The sequence below is a fragment of the Camarhynchus parvulus genome, chromosome 22 (assembly GCF_901933205.1).
Source record: "Camarhynchus parvulus chromosome 22, STF_HiC, whole genome shotgun sequence".
Lineage (NCBI taxonomy): Eukaryota > Metazoa > Chordata > Aves > Passeriformes > Thraupidae > Camarhynchus > Camarhynchus parvulus.
This window is the reverse complement of record NC_044592.1, coordinates 1,305,319-1,325,017: the sequence shown is the minus strand read 5'-3', so window position 1 is coordinate 1,325,017 and position 19,699 is coordinate 1,305,319. Positions and strand designations below refer to the sequence as shown.

At 57.8% G+C, this 19,699-nt stretch overlaps 1 protein-coding gene across 2 annotated transcripts in view; it reads right to left on the bottom strand.

Moving 5' to 3' along the window:
- PEBP4 (phosphatidylethanolamine binding protein 4) overlaps nt 1-19,699 on the bottom strand; it is an 84,182-nt gene that overhangs the window by 338 nt on the left and 64,145 nt on the right. For both annotated transcript variants that reach the window (XM_030964211.1, XM_030964213.1), the window contains 2 exons: nt 6,550-6,595; nt 5,455-5,571 (listed from right to left, as the gene is read on the bottom strand). In XM_030964211.1, coding sequence (XP_030820071.1) covers nt 5,455-5,571; nt 6,550-6,595 — 163 coding nt within the window. The remainder of the gene's footprint in view (nt 1-5,454; nt 5,572-6,549; nt 6,596-19,699) is intronic.

The following is a 19,699-nucleotide window of genomic DNA, read 5'->3' as shown; positions in this document are numbered from 1 at the left end:
TTTGGAGCAAACCTTCCTACGGCTTCCTACGAGCCCACCCTGGGGGTGGCCTGGCTGGAAAGCCCCCTGGGGATGTCACAGGGGATCCCCCGGCCCCCGGAGTGGCATTCACTGAGCTGCTGCTCCACAGGCTGCTGGAGCTCAGGGGGTTCCTCATTCCTGACCCTCCTCCCCCGCTGCCTGCCCTGACCCAGCATCCCGGAGCTCTGGGGCAGCTCCTGCCGGGTCCAGCTGTGGCTTTTCCCACGTGGGCAGCAGGGAAACTCTCTCCAGGTCCAAAGCAGGAGGGATTCCCTCATCCCCGGCCCCTGTGGGGCAGAAATCCCCCTGTGCCCTGCCGGGGTCGGGCACCGAGCCTGTGTCTGGCTGGTGGCTGTGGGAGCATCCTGCCCTGCCCGGGGGGGCTTTCCCTGGCGCCCAAAGAGCTCACGCTGCCCCTCCTTGTGGGGAAAGGGGCCCGCTGTTTATCTGAAACCTGTCCTCTCCTCTTCCTGGCTGCTCTCGAATGTCACGCGGCAGCCCGGCAGCCTTTATCTGCTGCCACATCTCGGCCCCGACCGGAGCGCAGCGTCCCCTTTGCTCTTGCAAAAGTGCTGAGCAAAACCTGAGCTGCTGCATCACCTCGGCGGGGTGGTGATGGCTGGGGGAGCTGCTGGAGCTCCCACCTGCTCCCCACCTCGGGCTCGGAGCTCCAAAAAAAGCTCTGGAGATTCTCTGGTGACGGCAGCGCACCCTGGAGCTGCGGGATGCTCCAGGGTCAGGAAGGAGCTCACAGAATGCTCGGGAAGGACCTGCATCCCACATTCTGGCTGGGATGAGATTTGGGATGCTCCAGGGACAAGAAGGAGCTCCCAGGATGCTTGGGAAGGACCTGCATCCCGCATTCTGGCTGGGATGAGATTTGGGATGCTCCAGGGCCAGGAAGGAGCTCCCAGGATGCTTGGGAAGGACCTGCATCCCACATTCCGGCTGGGATGAGGTGTTGGAATGCACCAGGCTGCTGCTGCAGGCTCCCAGGTGTCCCCTGCCACCCTCCGAGGGCACAAACCAAGCCGAGAGCGAGGACAGTCCCAATGTCCTGCGCTGTCGGGACACAGAGCCACGAGCCCCGAATTCCACCTCGGCAGGAGGGGCAGCTCCTCTCTCGGGGGTCCCAGCCCAACCCCCCCGTGCTGGGGGTCCCGCTGAAGGTGGCACCGGGGGAAGGAGCCTCGGGGGGCGGCTCCCGCTGTGCCTGGTGGGCGCCTTTCATCCGGAGCTTTCAAAGCTCCGGGAAACCCCCGGGAGAGGCGCGGGTGCCCCGCGGGGCCGGGGTGAGAGCGACACGCGGCACCCGCGGCTCCCAGGGGTGCCCGAGCTGTCGCTGATGCGCGGAGCCCCCGGAGAGGAGGATGAAAGGAGCCGGGGGAGGCAGAGCCTCTGCGGGGCTGCAGGGCCGGGGTTTTTCCTGACCTACTTTCCTACCTGCCCTGGCACCGATTGTGCCCGGCCCGGCCACGGAAAGCCCCGGGGCAGCCGCGGGTGTGGCCAAGGGGGGGATGAACCGGGGGATGCCAGATTTGGGGCGCTGGATCCCCCCACACCAAACCCAACCCCTCGGGTGCATCCCCACAGCGGGTGCCCCATCCCTGTGCCAGCGATCCCAAACCACCCAGCTGGCTCCCAGGGCTGGGCACTGAGTCACTGCGACCACGGAGCCGGGAAAGGGGCAGGGGGCCGGCCGGGGAGCCGAGGTCGCGGTGCCACCGTCCCCTCTCCCTGCCACAGCAATACGGCGTTTCATCCGTGGCTTGGTCCGTTTTCAAGCTCATTTCCCAAAGGATTAAATCATCCCACTTGGCTCTTATCTGCACACCCGCCGGAGGAAGAGGAGTGCCCGCTGACACCCACACGTGCTCGGCCGCCTGAGCCCGGAGCGCCCGATGGGGAAACTGAGGCACGAGGCAACCGCTGGGCTCGGGGAGCTCGGCATCGCTGTGATCCCACAGATTTCCCAGCGCTGCCCTTGCCTCCTGCCCACCCCCCAAACGCCGCTCGCCTCCTCCCCCGGCCCCCCGGCTGTAATTTATCAGCCTCATCAGCGGCGATGTTCTCCTGATGGGAGCCCTGATGCTTCTGTGCCAAGATTAATGATGTCCCAGCGGAGGTGGGCGGGAGGCCGGCAGCTGCTTTGGTCACCATTAAGTGACACCCGGGGACTCGGGCCGGCACCGCGCTCTCCCCGCAGCCCTTGGCCGCCTCCCGTCCGGGCCGCAGCCTTTCCCTCCCCGCCGGGGCCCCGTCCAACCCGATTTTCCAGCTGGGTGGATCGGATTGGAGGCGCACAAGGTCGGCTCATGAGTCAATGCGGCCCCGATCCGGATCCGGATCCGGAGCTGGAGAGGGATGGAGCCACAGGCTGGTCGGGCTCATCCCCGTCCCTGCTCCCGGAGGCAAAATTTCTGGGAGGAAAAAAAAATCCATTCCCGGTTGTAAAACATCTTTCCAGGGCAGGAGGGGCTTTGGGAATGCGGGAGCAGCTCCCCAGCTCGCCGGAGCTGGTGGGAAAAGGTGGAAGCACAAAGATGAACCCGAGTGCAATTAAGCCTCAAGATTTTGTGCTAATTAAAGATCCCCCTCGATGAAAGCTGTGGGGGAACTTTGATTGCCCAGCACCACAGCCGGGCTCTGGTGGGTGCCTGAATTCCCCCAGCTGAGGGATTTCCCGTGGATCGAGAGCCTGTGGTGGCCTCGGGATGCGACGGCGGCTGTGACATTTCACAGACCACAAATCATTATCTTGCATCTCCCCAAAGCACAGGCACGGCTTGTAACACTCCTGGCTGCGAGGGAAGTGGGGTGAGCGGCAGGAAGAGCCGTGGGGACACCCCAAACGTCCCCACCTTTGGTACTGAGAGGGAACAGAGCTGCTGCTCGGTGACAATTTAGTGGCACGGCCAAAAACTGAAGTGAATCAGACTCCAGAGGAGAAACTGAGGCTCTGAGTTATTTGCCCAAGGTCACACGGAGCCGGCTGGTGCCGGGATTGATCAGAAACACTCACGGGGAAGGACCAGGGTGGGTTTTTTCCCTGGAGAAACAAGATTTTTGCTCAAGAGTCACCCCGGAGAAACACCTCGGCCATGAACAACTGATTTCCACATCGACACGAGTGACAGGGGGACGTGTCCAGGTCCTGCAGCCCTTCCAGCACCCACTTGTGCCCGTCAGTGCCATCCCAACCGGGACACCCCCACGGCAAGGTGGAAATGCCCCCGCTCCCTCTGCACAGCCAGGCAAGGAGGGACAAGAAATCAGGGCTTGTTTTCCACGCTCGCCGCTGCCCCTCGCGTTTTCAGTTCCCAGGGATCTTTCCCAGGAGCAGGGACAGGCGACGCGGGCAGGTCCTGCTTTAGTGCCCTCTTCTGGAGGCTCCGGCCGAGCTCCTGCCATCCCGCCTGGCACTGTCCCCTCCCCCGGCTCGGCCTTGCCTGGCCCGGCCGCCTGAGCACACCCAGGGCCAGCAGGGGATTTTCCTGGGAGCTGAACAGAAACGCTCTGGTGGGGCTCAGCTCTGCCAGGGGATGAGCTGCCAGAGGGAGGGATGCCCAGCACAGGGATGCAGCACTGGAGGCTGGACACATCCCGAGGCTGGCATGGGCCACTGCCACTCCCTGTGCCCGGCCAGGACACGTCCCTGTCCAGGGCTGGGGATGAAAGGTGTCCCCAGACCCGGTGAGACACAGATGTCGCTGTCACCAGGTGCAGGACGGAGTAAAAGCAGCAAGAAGAGGTTCATTTGAGGCCAAATAAGATGGGAAATTCTGAGCAAGGATGCAAACTGTGCCTGCGGCATCGCCGGGAGAACCTGCATCGCTTTTACTGCAGGAGAGGAGCCAGGCAGGGCCCGGGCTGGGCTCTCATCCTTGGGGATCCTTTGGGATTGGGGTCACCCCCTCCTTGTTCCCACCTTCTGCCGAGGTGTCTGCTCCTCCTCTCTGTGTGCTTCCTGTGCACCACAGGGCTGGAGGCACCAGCAGATCCATCGGCGTTCATCCCACTGCCTTGGGGATGGATTTATTTAAAACCCCTGAGACACCAAAATCTCATCCTTTGGCTGCTTTTAGGGCTCATTCCCTGGGAATAATGATGGGCTGTCAGTGTCTGAATCCAGCAGGATCCCCCAGCCAGGCCGAGGATGTGATGCAGCAGTGAAATGGTTAAAAATAACCTTCAACCGACTCCTTAAACAGAGCCCCTGCCAGACCCCCGCAGCTGCCTGACAAACGATGCTGAGGCATCGGATGCTGCGGAAAAATATCCAAAATATCCGCTGGGTCTTTCCCAGGAAGTGCGGGAAGGGCTGGGAACACAGATGGGATGGGGACAGCGGCAGCTGGGGAATGCCCGGCCACCCCCGCCCTGGGGACAGCGGGGGGACCTTCCCCGGGGTGACATCTGGGGGGCTGCAGCCGCATATCCTGCTGAAAAGAGGATTTATCTGGAAAAAGCTCCTTGGTGGTGTCTCCGCTTCCCTTCACTGCTCCGGTGGGAATGTGGGGACAGCGCGGAGCCCCCTCCTCCCAGCAGAATGAGGGGCTGGCAGGGGGGTGACATCGGCGGGGCCATTAAGAAGCGGAGCTAATGAGGCAGAAAACAAAGCCAAGGGCAGGGACAGCCCGCAGGGAGACTCGTGGCAGCCTCATCCCGCTCCTGCCACGGGATGAGCAGCGCGGCTCAGTGCCGGGGAGGGGCAGGGGCTGTGTGAGAGCCCCCCGGGGCAGCCCCCGCTCCGGGCCGGCCGCTGTGCGTTCCAGGCACGGCGTGAGTCAGGCACAGCAGGCCAGACGCACCGACCTGACCTGCCCGTCGAGCCCTGCTCATGTGGTCCCAGCTGGGAAAGTTTGGAAATTTCCCTTGTGGAGGCCACGTGAGGCGCAGAGCCCCGAGTTCCAGGCAGGGCAGGGAGGAGCCCGCGCTTGGCACCCGGCACGATGGATCCCTGCCCATCCCGGCCTCATGCAGCCCCAGCATGGAGCAGCAGCGACGCTTCCCTCGGCGTTTTGGGGGTCTCACTGCTCCATCCCTTCCGTGAAGATTTTGGGAGGAGCTGGGAGTTGGCGGGGGTTGTGTCAGCCCGGTTTGAGCAATCCTTGCTAAACCTTCTCCGCGGCTGATCCTTATCCTGCGCTCCGAGGTGCCGCTGATGCAACTCCCGCGGCTGGGGCTGGGGGGGATGTGCCAGCAAGGGCTGCATTTCACAGCCCACATCTCTCCCTGCTGCCGGTCCCGCTAGCCAGGCCGTTACCAGACGTTTTCCAAGGGTTTTTCTGCTGCCTGGCAAGGATTTCACACCTCACCCACGTCCCCTGTGAGGATCCCTTTGCACCGAGCGGGGCATCCCCAGCCCGCGGCGTTGCCCACAGCCCCGGAACAGCCCCTCGGGGCGGGGATCGAGGCCAGGCGGCTCCTTACCCAGCGATTGCTGCTCCTCGGAGCTCAGGGAGATGGTCTGGTGCTGTGACTGCCGGTACAGGCGGAACTGGTAGCGGTGGTAGCCGCTGTAGCGGGCGGGCTTGGGCCGGTTGTAATCTGGGGTGCGCAAGAGAAGGAAGGGCTGAGTGTCCCTGTGAGCTCAAAGTCCCACCAGAACCAGTTTTCCACCACCCTCCTCCAGCCTGGGGCGAGCTCTCCCATGCAGCTCCTTGCACTGGGACCCCTCACCGTGGATCAGCTCAGGGGTTCCACCAAAACAACTCCTCACCACATCCTGGACCACGCTGACCCCTCCTCCATCCATCCATCCATCCATCCATCCATCCATCCATCCATCCATCCATCCATCCATCCATCCATCCCCCTTCCCCTGTCTGCGCCCTCCCTGCTGGGTGCAGCCTCCCCTGGGCAGGGGGACAAACCTGGGACCCCCAGCCCCCAGCAGGGCATGGACAGCACCCCTTGGGCTGCCCCAGGGGGGTTTCAGGGTTCACGCTGTGCTCCAGGCTGGGAGGGAGCAGGGCACAGCTGCCCAGATGTGGGGTCTGCAGCTGGCTCAGGGCGTGGCCAGCTGCTGAGGACAGAGGGACAAAGGGACATCCATGGGATGTACAGCACAGCCACCCTCGGCCTCCATCAGGGACAGGAGGATGTGGCACCAAGGGGCTGAACTCCAGCAGGACTCAGTCACCTGCAGCCAGGTGAGCCCCAGCCCCTCTCCCCTGGGGTGTGACCTCCCCGAGCCACCTCTGGCCCATTTTGAACTGAAAGTCTTTGTTCCTGCAACATCACAGGAGTTGTGGGGATTCACCCACTTTTATCTTGTGTTTTTCTTTTGGGTTTAACCCTCCCCCCTCTTTTTTACACTGGTTTGGAGCCTTTCCAACCACTGGGGAGTTTTTAAACCACTTTTGCCTCTAGAGAAAAAATAGAGAAAAAGTGGCTCCTGTTTCAGACAGTGCCCAGCTGTGCCCTAGGCAGCTCCTCGTGTCCCCACCTTGTGTCCTGGTGTGCCCACCCCAGCCAGCACTGCCACCCTGAGACCCCATCCCCTCATCTGGGGTCTGCACTCACCTGTCAGGACCTTCCCTTTGATCTTCCCAACCCTCAGATCCGAGCCCTGAAAGGACAAAAGGAGGGAGGTTAGGTGAAACTGGCATCCTCAGGAGGAACACAGAGGGATGGACCCCTCCTGTGCCCACTTCTCCCCAGGGATTCATTTCCCAACATTTGGTGTGTTTGCCTTGTAAAGATCATTCTCTCATCACTTCCTTGTAAAGAGAATTTTCTTCAGGTGGGTGGGAAAGAGCATGCCAGGGCTTTGCTTTGGCTGTTTGGGATTGAGGGGCTTCATCCACGATGCCCTGGCACAGGTGACACTGCTGTCACCTGCACACAGAGACTGTGTGGAGATCCAGGCCAGGGATCCAGGCTGTGGCACCCTGGGAAAGCCACAATAATTCCCTTAAAAGCCTCAGTGCTGCTTGGCACACCAGCATTTGGGAGAGCTGGCCCATTCCAGGTGGGATTGTGGTGATTCCCAGCAGCATTCCCATGGCAAAGCTTTGGCTTTGCTCTCAACAAACTCCTGCTCACAGAGAATGTCCCACTGCAGGCTTGGCTCTCCATCCCTGCCCTGGGAGCCTTTCCTGGGACACTGAGCATCCTCTGGGGACTGTATGGGTGACAAAGGGACAATACCAGGAGCTGCATCCACATCCTGGGCCTGCACATCCCACCTCACCCCTGACCTGCTGTGCTATTCCCGGCCATTCCCAACCTCCCAGCGCTCGTAAATCCTCTCCTACAGCACCCGTTATTCCAGTCCTGCCCACACACGCTCCTCTGCCAGGCCTCCTCCGTCCTAACCTGCCCTGGGAGTTATTATCCCAAAAAATAGATGCCTGAGATAACTCCCAGCAAAGGTGCACGTGGGGAGCAGGGTTTGGTGCCTCGGCTCCCCGCGATCAAAGCTTCCCTTTCCCTCCCAAGGAAACTGCTCTGCCCTGAGTCCCGGCCGGTGACAGCCTCCTGCCAGCTGCCCCAAAGGTCACCAGGGATCCGGGGATATCGGCTCCCTGCCGCTGGCTCACCAGCTGGGCAGCTGGAGCCGAAATCTCCCGGTGCCGGGGAGGTGATGAGTGAGGACCTGGGCAGGTCCGGGTGCCTGGGATGGCAGCGGGAGGGTAAGGCAGAGCGGGAGGGGAGGGGAGAAACACCCGGGAGGGGGCTGAGGGGACACACGGGGCCGTGGGGCTGCTGTGGCCCTGCCCAGATGTGTAAATGCGAGCCATCCAGATGTGCAAACCCGTGCCATCCAGATGTGCAAATGCGAGCCATCCAGATGCGCAGACCAGCGCCATGCAGATGTGCACACCCGCGCCACCCAGATGTGCACACCGGCTCCGCCCAGATGTTCGGCAGCGCCCATCCAGATGTGCCCCGCCAGCCCACCCGCGCGGGCTCGCCCCTCCTCCGCCCAGATGTGCGCACGTGCCCGAGCCCTCCCGCTCCCCAAGATGTGCCACTGCCCACAGGGGCGGGGGGAAGCTGCCGGCGCACCCCGAGCTCATTCCAAACCCATCCCGAGCTCATCCCGAGCTCATTCCAAGCTCATTCCAAGGGCATCCCGAGCTCATTCCAAGCTCATTCCAAGCTCATCCCGAGCTCATCCCGAGCTCATTCCAAGCTCATCCTGAGCTCATCGCGACCCCATCCCGAGCCCACCCCGAGCTCATTCCAAGCCCATTCCAAGCTCATCCCGAGCTCATTCCAAGCCCATCCCGAGCCCATCCCGAGCTCTCCGTGCAGCCGGGCCGGCTGCCAGCCCCAGCTCTTCAAAGGCGCGGACTGCGGGTTTCTCTGGCAGCAACGCTCCCGTGCGGGGACCGCGCTGCTATTCCTGGCTTTGCCAGGGGCTTATCGGGCCGGGCCGGGCCTCCTCCCCGTGCCCTGCCCGCCGCCGTGGGCTGCCGGCTCGCCCCGAGATGCTGCGGCTTCCTCGCTAGCCCCGGGCATGGGAGAGTCAAAGGATAAAATTCCTTTTTAAGAGGCAAGAACAGGAAGAGGGCGGGAGGGAGAAAGTCGGGATGAGCACTCCAAAGTCGGGATGAGCACTCCAAACCCTGCCTGCCTTTTTTTTCTCTCTCTTTGATAGCAAACAGCTATCCTGGGAGCACGGAGCAAGCTCTGGGCACGGCTGCCAGGATATGGGAGGGATTGGAGAGGTGGGGGGTGACGCCCTGTGGCATTTTCTCCTTGTTTTTTGCTCGGGGAATGGTTTGTCGGAGGAATAACCCTCCCTCCTGCCCCTTTCCCCTTTGCTGACACGCCGGTGAGGGCGAGGGGAGCATCACACTCCGGCAGCTCCCGAAGATCCCTGCCACGAGCCGAGCTAATGGACACTGATGAGCTGCCGCGTTTATTAATGCCCTTTTATGAGAGCATTAATAGTTCCTAATGACACCATTTGAGCTTCCCAGCCTTTCATCTCCTCTTTCTCTCTTTCCCCTGCCGAGGACACGGTGTAGGAGGTGGAATTAGATATTCCCACCCTCCGGTCTGTGGCGGGTGGTGTCGAGAGGCGGCGGGGCACGGGATGCTCGTGCAGAGACCTGGGAAGGCTGAAAAATCTGTGCCACACAGTTCGAGCGCCAGGAGATGCTCTCCGCGATCTGTTCCTCGGCCAAAGGAGTGGGGGGTTTTATCCCTGTCATTTCTGGTGCCCGGGGCACCGAGAGAGGCTCCCTGCGAGCTCCCGGGCAGCCCTCGCTGCTGCCTGCACGTCGCAGCCGAGGGTGGGGGGAATAAATAAATAAACACAAATAAATTAAAGGCAGTGAGTCACCTTGTGTTTTCCTCTTGATCTTTTTTGTTTTCTTTTCACCCCCTTCCCTTTCTTCCCCCTCTCCAGAACGTGTCTGGTCCCATCGCAGAGGAGGGGAAAGGGATGGGTGGCGAGCTCTCGCCAGCGATTCGCCCGGGCGAGGACGGAGGGTTTATGGAAAGTGGGTGTGGGAATCGGCACAATCGCTGGCAGGGGACCAGGACAAACAGATGACGGATGGGACCCGGGGAAGTGCAGCCGAGCAGGGCTGGGCTGCTCCTGCCTCGCCGGGAGCGCGTCCCAACCCGGCCCCGGGACCTCGGGCCACCGGGGGGGCTCAGCCAGGTGCGGGGGCTGCATCCCATGGGAAGCAGCCGAGGGCCCGGCCCGGCATTAACCAGCGATTATCCGGGAGGGAAGCTGATCCCGAACACCCGGGGCTCCTCCCGCATTGCTCCTCGCGAGCAGGAGTCGGACGGGGCTGAGCGGCTTCAAAGCCGGCCCAGCGGGAGCCCAGGTCTGTTCTCCTCAGTTCCTGTGATCTTTGGAATGAGGTCAGGATGGAGGAATTGGCTCAGCATCCCGGGAAAGGCAGAGCCGCTGGGATGGCAACCCAGCTTCCCTGCGAGGCTGGAACGGGGAATGAAAGGATGAGATGCTAATTGCAGGTGGATCTGGATCTGTTCCACCGTGTCCTTGCAGAGGAAGGTGAAGGGTTTGGGGTTTCCTCCTCCCCCAAAGCCAGCAGCACTGGCGAGGACCACTCCTCCCCCAGCTCCCAGAAACATCCAGGCTCGTCCTGCTCTCCAACAAGAAGCATGTGAGCAAAGAGCCATCCAAGAGAAACTCTCCCTCCAATTATCGCCGTGCTCAGGGAGGCCAGGACGGAGCAGGGCAGGGCCTGGGCAGCTCTCAGCACTCCCAAACCCCGGCATTTCCCAGCTCAGCTGCCTGTTTGAGCAGCAGCTCGCTTCCAGTTGGATCCTGGTGCTGCATCTGGGGCAGGGGATGCTCCCAAAGGGCTCTGGCTCGCCCACGACCCTCCCGCTCTCAGCCCAGCCTCACTTCTCCCGTCAGCCTCGAGCCGGGGTTTGGTGCCTGAAGGAGCCTGTCAGCCCCGAGCCTGAGAGTCCTTTTGTGACGAGAAATGTCACATCCCATTATGCCAGCCCTGCTGTGCCGCTGGATTGGCGTGGGCTCTCCGTTCAGGAAAGGAATTGGGAGAAAGAGGAAAAAATACGGAGAAACACAGGAATAGTTTTCATGCAAGAACCAGAGTGGGAAAGGTTTCGTTGGGAATGGCCTCTCCTGGCTGGTCCATCACTCCAAAGTGTTTTGAGAGCATTCCCAGGGCAGGGAGGAGACCCCACAGAGGTTGGATCCCAGCACACCCCAGCTCCAGAGAAACCTCCCCTTCCTGCTGGAGCCAGCCCAGCTTTCCCAACCCAAAGCTTCTCCTCAGCCTCCTGCTCTGGTGCTTCCCCACAGCCCCAGTTCCTGGATCCTGGCATGACTCAGGGCCTGGCTTTGTGCTCCCAGCTGGTTTCACTCTCTGGGCATGGCTGGAGACATGGCCAGGCCACCCCAGGCCTGAGGCAGGAACAATTCCCAGAATTTCCCTGCACTCCACATCTCCATCCAAACCTCCCACCTGGGTCCTCACTGCCCACACTTTGCTTTGTGAGGAACAGGAGTCAATGCTCTCTCCAGAGCCTCCTGCTCCTCTCACAGGCTCCAGGGATGCCCAGTCCAGCCCTGTGGTCCCCCAAGGAGGGTGGGACACATGGAATGCCCCCATCTCCAGCTGCCAACCCCCTTACCAGAGCCCATTATTTTAATTTATTACATCTTATGTTCATGGAATTTCACCATTCCAAGCAATATTTGACTTGTTCCCTGTGGGTCTGCACCTGAAAAATTGACAAATCACCATGATCTGAGCCACATCCAGGCAGAAAAAGAGCGGAGAAGGCACTTTTCCTTCTACAGGGAACTTCTTTTCAGGGCAGATCCAGAACCTTTAGGAAAGCTAAACCTGAGTGGGTTGGATTTGTCTGTTTGAGGACTGACACAACCACAAGCACTGACACTGGGTGATTTTAACCCAAAATCATGCTAGGACACCCTGTCCCAGCAGGCACTGACCAACACTGACACCATCCCAAAAATTCCTCTGAGGCTCATCACAGCTCCTGGGAAAACGTGCTGAGGGTCCCCAAGGAGCAGGAGGGGTCCCATTGTCACCCCTGGGGGACTCAGTGGAGCAGACCCAGGAATGTCACCTCTAAAACACAGATCTGAAGAGCCTCTCCCACTTTTCCAGGGTCTGATCTCCAAGGATTTGCCCCTCCAGCCTTTAGGATCCTTAGGCAGCTCTTGGCACGGCCTGGACATTTTTCTAGCTCGCAATAAATGGGGAAGGCGACCATAAAAATATATTAAAAAATAAATATCGGGCACGGTTGTAATTTAAATGCAGCTTTGTCTGATCCACCCTAACGCCGCAGGGGAGGACGTGCCACGGGTTATTAACTGAGCAAAATAAACATAAATCACCTCTGTGCCTGCCTTTTGCAAGCTTTTCTTAATCTAGAAATAAACCCCTGCACTCCATAACCCGAACCATCCCTGGCAGGGACCTCCACAGGCTCCTGCCTCCCTCCTGGCAGCCCCAGGATGGCATTGGCAGTGCCAGCATCTCCCTGTGCACTGAGGGAGGCTCTGCTGGCTGCAGTGCCAGCCAGACACTGATCCCTGCCCGGCTTGGGCTGCTGTGCCCATCTGCACCTTTCCTGCAGGATATAGGTGAGGGGCCCGAGCCAGAGGGGAGGAGGAGGCTGTGATGACACCGGGAGGGTTTTGAAACCTCAGACAAAATATTGGTGTTGGAAAAGGAGAGGGATTTTGTTGTTTTGGTTTTTTTTTTTTAATAAAACACCTGCAGGATTGCGGAGGCAGCTGGGGGTGGGGATGGGATGCAGGATGCTGGGCTCCCTGCCCAAAAGTGCAGCAGGGCAGGGGAGATGTGGCTTTGCCAGGGCGCTCCTGGCATGGGTTGGAATGCTGGATTTGGGAGTCGAGGCCGGTGGCTTTGCCAAGAAACTTCGTGGAGGAGTTTCCCTGCTACCCCTTCCTGTGCACCCCTGCAGGGAAGCACCAGGGGTTTGCTGAAGTGAGAAAGTTGAGTGAGATGGAGGTTGGATAAAATCAAAGTTGAATAAAACGGAAGTTGAATAACATGAAGGTTAAACAAATGATAGCTGAATAAAATGGAAGTTGAATAAAACGGAAGTTGAATAAAATGAAGGTTAAGCAAATGATAGCTGAATAAAATGACGGAATAAAATGGAAGTTGAATAAAATGGAAGTTGAATAAAATGGAAGTTGAATAAAATGAAGGTTGAACAAATGGCGGTGGAATAAAATGGAAGCTTGATAAAATGATGGTTGAACAAATGATGGTTGCACCAGATCGTGGAGAGGGTTGTGCCCTCCCTGCTTGCCATGCTCTGGACCCCGGGGATCGGGGTGGCTGCACCCCAAAGCCCTGCACGGTCCCGCCCCGGCCCCTGGGCAGCTGCTGTAAAGCCGGGATGATAAATGAGGGATGCGATTGCTAAGAACAACAGGGGTGTTGATAGCAACCCCAGGGGTGTGTTAGGAAGCTGCCTGGACGCCGGGCTCGGCGCTGGCTGCCTTCAGCAGCCCCACGGTGTCGCAATTCCGGGCGAGCTCCCGGCGGAGCTGGCTGCTGCATGAATCACCCTGACCCGCTGGCCCGGCCAGGCCAGGGCTGGGCTGGGATTTGTCCGGCTCAGGATGCGGCCAGGACCCCCCTGGAGCATCCTCCTCCTCCTCAGTGGGATGCTGCTCTGCTGGGGCGGGAAGTGGTGCTGGATCTGGAGGAGGAGGAGGAGGAGGAGGGGATGAAGGTGGCTCAGGCACAAAGAGAAGGGCACTTTGTGCCCCTCGCTGCTCAAATGCCACTTGTGACACCCAGGTGACACCACGCCTGCATTTGGTGCCCCGGGCTGTGCCACCAGCCCAGCCCTTCCCAGGAGCCCCACCAGTGTTGGGAAGCATCAAAGTTTGACAAGGAAGTCTCACAGATCTGTGTGCTTGGCAGAAAGACTTTTAAATGTAGAGTCTGAAGAAGGAATAGAGATGGAAGCAAGTTTTGATATAGAAGGAAAGAATTGCTGAGCCAGTCTCACTGGATAACCAAGGGGGCAAAGGGTGTGTGAGTTAGAAAGGGTTTTTATGGCTTAGAGAGAAGGATAAACCCACCTCAAACAAGGAGATGTTTTTACCAAGCAGGAAGAGAGCACAGGCAAACAAGGCAGCAAATGTGACAAAAAAAGTCTCAGAATTTTCCACTGCAAGAAAACTGAAAAACAACTTCTAGCTTAAACTGTAATGTACTGACTTTTAGTGACTGGAGAACAGTAACATGAATATGGTAATTATAGCAGGTATGATAGGCTATAGATAAGAGTTAAGGTATAGATTGGTTCTGTTGTATGGAGATGCTCAGCAAAGAAAAGTAAATAATGCATTGTAACCAAAAGAAAAGTAAATAATGCATTGTAACCAAAACCAAAGGGTCTCCAGGCCTGCCTGCAGCTGGAGCTGACAGCTGTGGGCACAGCTCTGTCACCCACCACCCTGGACTGCTGGAACCTCTTGGATGGAATAAACTGCATTTTGTGTACAATAAACTACATTTTGGATACCATAAACTGCATTTGGGATACAATAAACTGCATTCTGCATACAATAAACTGCATTTTGTGTACAATAAACAGCATTTTGGATACAACAAACTGCATTCTACATACAATAAACTGCATTCTACATACAATAAACTACATTTTGGATACCATAAACTGCATTTGGGATACAATAAACTGCATTTTCTATACAATAAACTGCATTTTGTGTACAATAAACTGCATTTGGGATACAATAAACTGCATTTTGTATAGAATAAACTGCATTTTGGAGAGCTGCCTGGAGTCCCACATCCCTCATTTCGGCTCTTACACACCAGGATCTCCCTTCACCCACCCCATGGGTCTGGGCTCCCTTGGGTCCCCCCCATCACCCCCAGTTCTGGTGGGACATCCCCAAAAGCCACAAGAGCTCCCAAAAAAGGGGAACAACAAGAGGTCTCCACAAAGCCCCTGAGACTGCAGCAGGAGGAACGAGCTTGACCTGGCCAGAGAAAAGGGCTGGGTAGCCCTGGGAAGATCTTTTCCATCCCACTCTTTAAGAGTGGAAAACTCGCTCGCCCTGCGTGCGTGCAGCTTTAAGATGAGTTTGCTTTTCCAGCAGCAGATTTCCGGAGGATTCTTGGAGAAACACCAAATTTTGCCTAATTCAGTCATTTAAAGGCCCGTAGCCTGAATTCTGTGCGGATGAGAGCGGAGCCTGCACTGGAACCTTCCCTTGGGATGCATCCCTGGGAGGCTCTGCTGCTGTGTCACCTTCGGGGACAGGGATGACTCCCTGGGAAGTGCTGGCACATTCCCAGCGCTGCCAGCAGCCAGGCTGTGGTCACCAGCAACAACCACAGCCCTGGGGCACGAGGGCCTCACCTGTGAGCCACACATCCCTCTGCGAGGCACAGCCAGCCTGGAATCCCACAGTGGTTTGGTGGGAAGGGATTTAAACCCACCCAGTGCCACCCCTGCCATGACAGGGACACCTCCCACTGTCCCAGGTGCTCCAGCCTGGCCTTGGGCACTTCAGGGATCCAGGGGCAGCCACAGCTGCTCTGGGAATTCCAGCTCAGCCCCTCCCCACCCTCACAGCCAGGAATTCCCAATTCCCAAAATCCCATCCATCCCTGCCCTGGGGCACTGGGAGCCATTCCCTGTGTCCTGTCCCTCCATCCTTGTCCCCAGCCCCTCTCAGCTCTCCTGGAGCCCCTTCAGGCCCTGAAGAGGCTTTGAGGTCTCCCTGGAACTTTCTCCTCTCCTTGGGCACTTTCAGGGATCCAGGGGCAGCCCCAGCTCCTCTGGGAATTCCATCCCAGCCCCTCCCCACGCTCATTCCTTCCGAAAATCCCACCCCAACGCTCACTTTTCCCAGTTTGAAGCCATTCCCTGTGTCCAGTCCCTCCATCCCTTGTCCAAATCCCTCTCCAGCTCTCCTGGAGCCCCTTCAGGCCCTGGAAGGGGCTCTGAGCTCTCCCTGGAGCCTTCCCTGCCCCAGGTGAACATTCCCAGCTCTCCCTGCCCCAGGTGAGCACCCCCAGCTCTCCCAGCCTGGCTCCAGCCCTGGAGCAGCTCAACGTTCTCCTCTGGGCTCATTCCAGCAGCTCCACGTCCTCGTGATGTTGGGGACCCCGAGCTGCAGCTGGGGTGCCCCCAGAGCGGGGCAGAGCGGGAGGAATCCCCTCCCTGCCCTTTCTAGCTGTGCAATCTGCGGCGATTTTGGGGTTTGCACCCAGCCCTGACCACCAACAGAAGCCGGTGGGATTTGGGGTGAGACCCGGAGCCCACACGGACACCAAACCCACCCCAGGGCCGGCCGGGAGGGCTGTCGGGGCTCCGGGGGTGCTCTCCAAACCCTCCCCTGCAAATTCCTCCTGCCTGGGCTCTCTGATCCCCGGCCCAGGCACCTTCCCGGGCGCGGGGGAGGATCAAAGCAGCACGTGCCAGTCCTGCTGCTCCCGCTCTGGGCCAATTTGGCTATTTCGGCTTCCCTAATCTGATGGGAGCGGGAGCTTGGGCTTGGGGGGGCTCATTTATTCCTCTGACGCTTTTTTGGGGGTGTTTTTGTGTTGGTTTTTTTGTTTGTTTGTTTGTTTGTTGGATTTTTTGGGGTTTTTTTTTGTTTGTTTGTTTGGGGTTTTTTGTGGTTTTTTTGTTTGTTTGTTTGTTTTTGGGTTTGGGTTTTTTTGGGTTTTTTTCGTTTTTTTTTATTGTTGTTGTTGTTTTTTTGGGGGTTGTTTGTTTTTGGTTTTTTTTGGTTGGTTTTATTTTGCTTTTTTTTTTTTTTGGGGGGTGTTTGGTTTTATTTTTGGGTTTTTTTTTTTTTTTTTTTGGTGTTTGTTTTAGGGTTTTTTAGGTTTTTTTACTTTTTTTTTTGGTTTTTGGGGTTTTGTTTTGTTTTGTTTTGTTGTGGTTTGTTTGTTTGTTTGTTTTTCTTTGTTTGGTTTTTTTTGTTTTTTTTTTTTTTTGTTTTGTTTTTTTTTTGGGCTTTTTTTTTTACTTTTCACTTCCTTCCGCTGACCAAAAATTCAAATTTCTCCCTTTCGCCCCCGCTGACGACAGCCCCGGCCGGGAGCGGACGGCGCTGCCCGGCCCCCGCCAGCGCATCCGGGCGGGCTCGGCCTCTCCTCTCCCCCCAAAACCCCCCCAGGCCGCTTCCTGACGGCTGCGATTGGCCCCGCTCGGGGGGAGAGCCCAGAGCTGCCCTTGGGACGCCACAAACTCCAACCGGAAACTTTCTGGGGCTGCACAAGTTCTCCTCGCTTTTCCCTCCCGCCTGGGGAAGGGGTGCTCGGGAGCGATGCGATGCTCAGCAGCGCTTCGCGTGGATTTGTTTCATGAAGAGGAGCCAAATGCGCCTTGCTTTGTGGAGTTTTTTTGGCTGCCGAGCATCCCACGGCCCGCAGGTTCTTGGCGGAGCTGCTGATCCCCCCCTAAAAATGCAACAGCAGCGGCAGGAGGAGGACGAGGGGTTAACGGGAGCGCTGCTGCCGCTGCTCGGCTGCCAAAAGCCGCTCCGCCGGTGCCACGGACTTCCCTTTCTTCCATAAAAGTCCAACGGATCCGGGCTCCCGTGGGATGCTGCGGGAGGGGGCTGAGCCGCCCTACCTGGGGCGCGTGTAAGCGCCGGGGGCTGTTTGTGCAGCGCCTCCCAAAAAATTAAAACCCAAAAAAAAACCACCTCGGGAGCCGGGAGCCAGCGCTCGCCCCGCTCCCTGCCCTGGCTCGGCCTCCGGAGAGGGAAAAACTCCTTTTTTTTTTTTTTTTTTTTCTTTTTTTTTTTTTTTAATTTTTTTTTTTTTTAACGTATTTTGGGGGCGGCCCCGTTCCAGCCGGGCTGGGAAGGGATGTGGGGGAAAACCGGCAAGGGATGGCGGGGCTGGGGCAGCACGTGCTGCTCCTCACGGAGTTCCAGCACCGCTCCAACAGCCCTGCTCCCCTCCAGGAGACCCGGAGCTCCTTCCCCACCGTGCTGGAAAGGCTGGTGCGAAGCTGGGAGAGGAGAAACACAAGGGGTGTCCCCACCATGGAGCCTCCTCCTGCTCCATCCCCTTTCCCAAACCAAGCTTGGACCTCCCAGCACCCCAAAATAGCCCCCCCCAACTCCAGCCCGGATTATTTTGGGGCGCTTGGGGATGGTGGTGCAAATATAAAGAGCAAGAGGTCTTTCCCCAGCCCTGATCCCAAACCAAGGGGTCTCCCAGAGGAGCTGTGGCTGCCCCAGCCTGGGAAGTGCCCAAGGCCAGGTTGGATGGGGTTTGGAACACCCTGGTCTGGTGGAGTGGAATGAGATGAGTTTTAAGTCCTCTTCCAATCCAAACCACTCCAGGATCCTGTGAAACTGCATTTCCCAGGAATTTGGATGGAGCAGAAATGTAAAAGCAGAAACATCAACAGGAGCCGAGATGCTCAAATTCCCCCCACACTGCTCTGAGCTCAAACCCCACAGATTTAGGATTTACACCCCAATTTCCCCCCGGGGCTGGACCCAGGGACAGGTCCCATTGTTCGGGTGGGTGTCCCCAAGGCAGGACGAGGGGGGTCCTCCCTTGACCCCCCCGTCCCTGGCAGGCAGCTCGCCCGAGCTCCGGCTCAGTTACAGCAGCAGACGAGATGTCATCACACCGAGAGCCCGGGGCTTGCATCACAAGTGTCTTGCAACGAAGAAAGCCAAATTTTTTACAGGAGGAGCAGCACACACGCTCTCTCTCTCTCACACACACAGCCTCGGTAATTAACTTAATAGGTTTCTTACAGAATGCCCCGTGAGTGATGCTCAACATATTCAAGTGTTGACAAGACGGCGCTGAACCCGACGCCTACACAACGGGCAAACGAGGCTCGGAGCGCAGACACACCTTCATTGTCTGAAACTTGTAGTAAAACTCCGAACCCGCCCTTGTGAAATGGGGAGCTGAGCAGATGGGGCTGAGTAACCCTTCAGCTGCCAGGACCTGGCGCAGGACCTGGCAGGACCCAAGTGAGGTGGCGGCGGGTGGTGCCCAAGACCCCCAAATTAATTTATAGGTGGGTTGGGCAAGGTGGAGATCACAACAGATGCTTTTATATATATTAGGGATGTGTAATTAAGAGTTTTAACCCACTGGGATCATTGTCCTTTATCCTGGTGGGTCCCTTCCAGCTCAGGCTATTCCACATTTCTGTGGTTTGCTGGGCACTTAAATCAATCAGCAGCTTCTCACTCCTCTATAAAAATATTCACCCTTCAGAAATCAGCTGTGGATCCAAGGGGACGGACATGGTGCTGCCCTCTGGGTTTGTTCCAGATCAATATTTAGGACATTAATATTTACAAAAAGGCTGCTGGACAGTCCCTCCCTTGTGTCACCTGCCCAGTTCCAAGAGGAATCATTCCCTTCCCTCCTGCCTCAGGAATTGTGTCCTAAAAGACACAATTTTGACTCATCTGTGCTGGGTGGGCTCAGATCCCCATCCAAGGAAAACCAGCATCAAACACCCTCCCAAAGAGCCAACAGCACCCACGGTCACCCAAAAAAAAAAAAAGGAAAAAAATCACTGGAGAAAGGATTAATGGGAAAACCAGTTTGGACGGAGCTGTGTTGCAAGAGGCAGCAGAGATCCATCTCCTGCTGATTTGGGATGGGATCTTGAGTCAGGAAAATTGCCTAAGAAAGGGTGGTCGTCTGTACAGGTTTCTCCAGGTTGGGAAACGTCCTGCCAGCGGCGGGGACCCGCGTGGAGCAATCCCAATCCCAGCCTGGCTGTCAGCACTGACGAGCTCCCAAACCCGTTGGGCTCCTCGGTGTCCCCTCCACCTGCACGGGGCCCCACAGCTGCGCCCTGTCCCGGGATCTGATCCGGTTGGATTGGGGGGAAGGTCTGTCAGCAGCTCTGGTGCCACCCCAGCCGCAATGGGATCATCCCCGCATTCCCATGTGTCACAGCCAACGTCCTTCAGAAGGGTTGGAACCCCAAATTGGTGCCTTTTCCCCGTCCTCCTGCACGCTGTGGCCTCAGGGCAGGCACCGGCCACTGCAGGGATGCAGGATCCCTCATTATTCCCAATCTTAGGAGTTGCAAGAGCATTTCAGAGGTTTTGATCAACAGAGCAAAAACCCTAGAACCTTGGGCTCATTTCTGGGGGATTTTTCCAGCACCAGAACCTTGGGCACAACAATTTTTGGGGAATTTTTTCCAG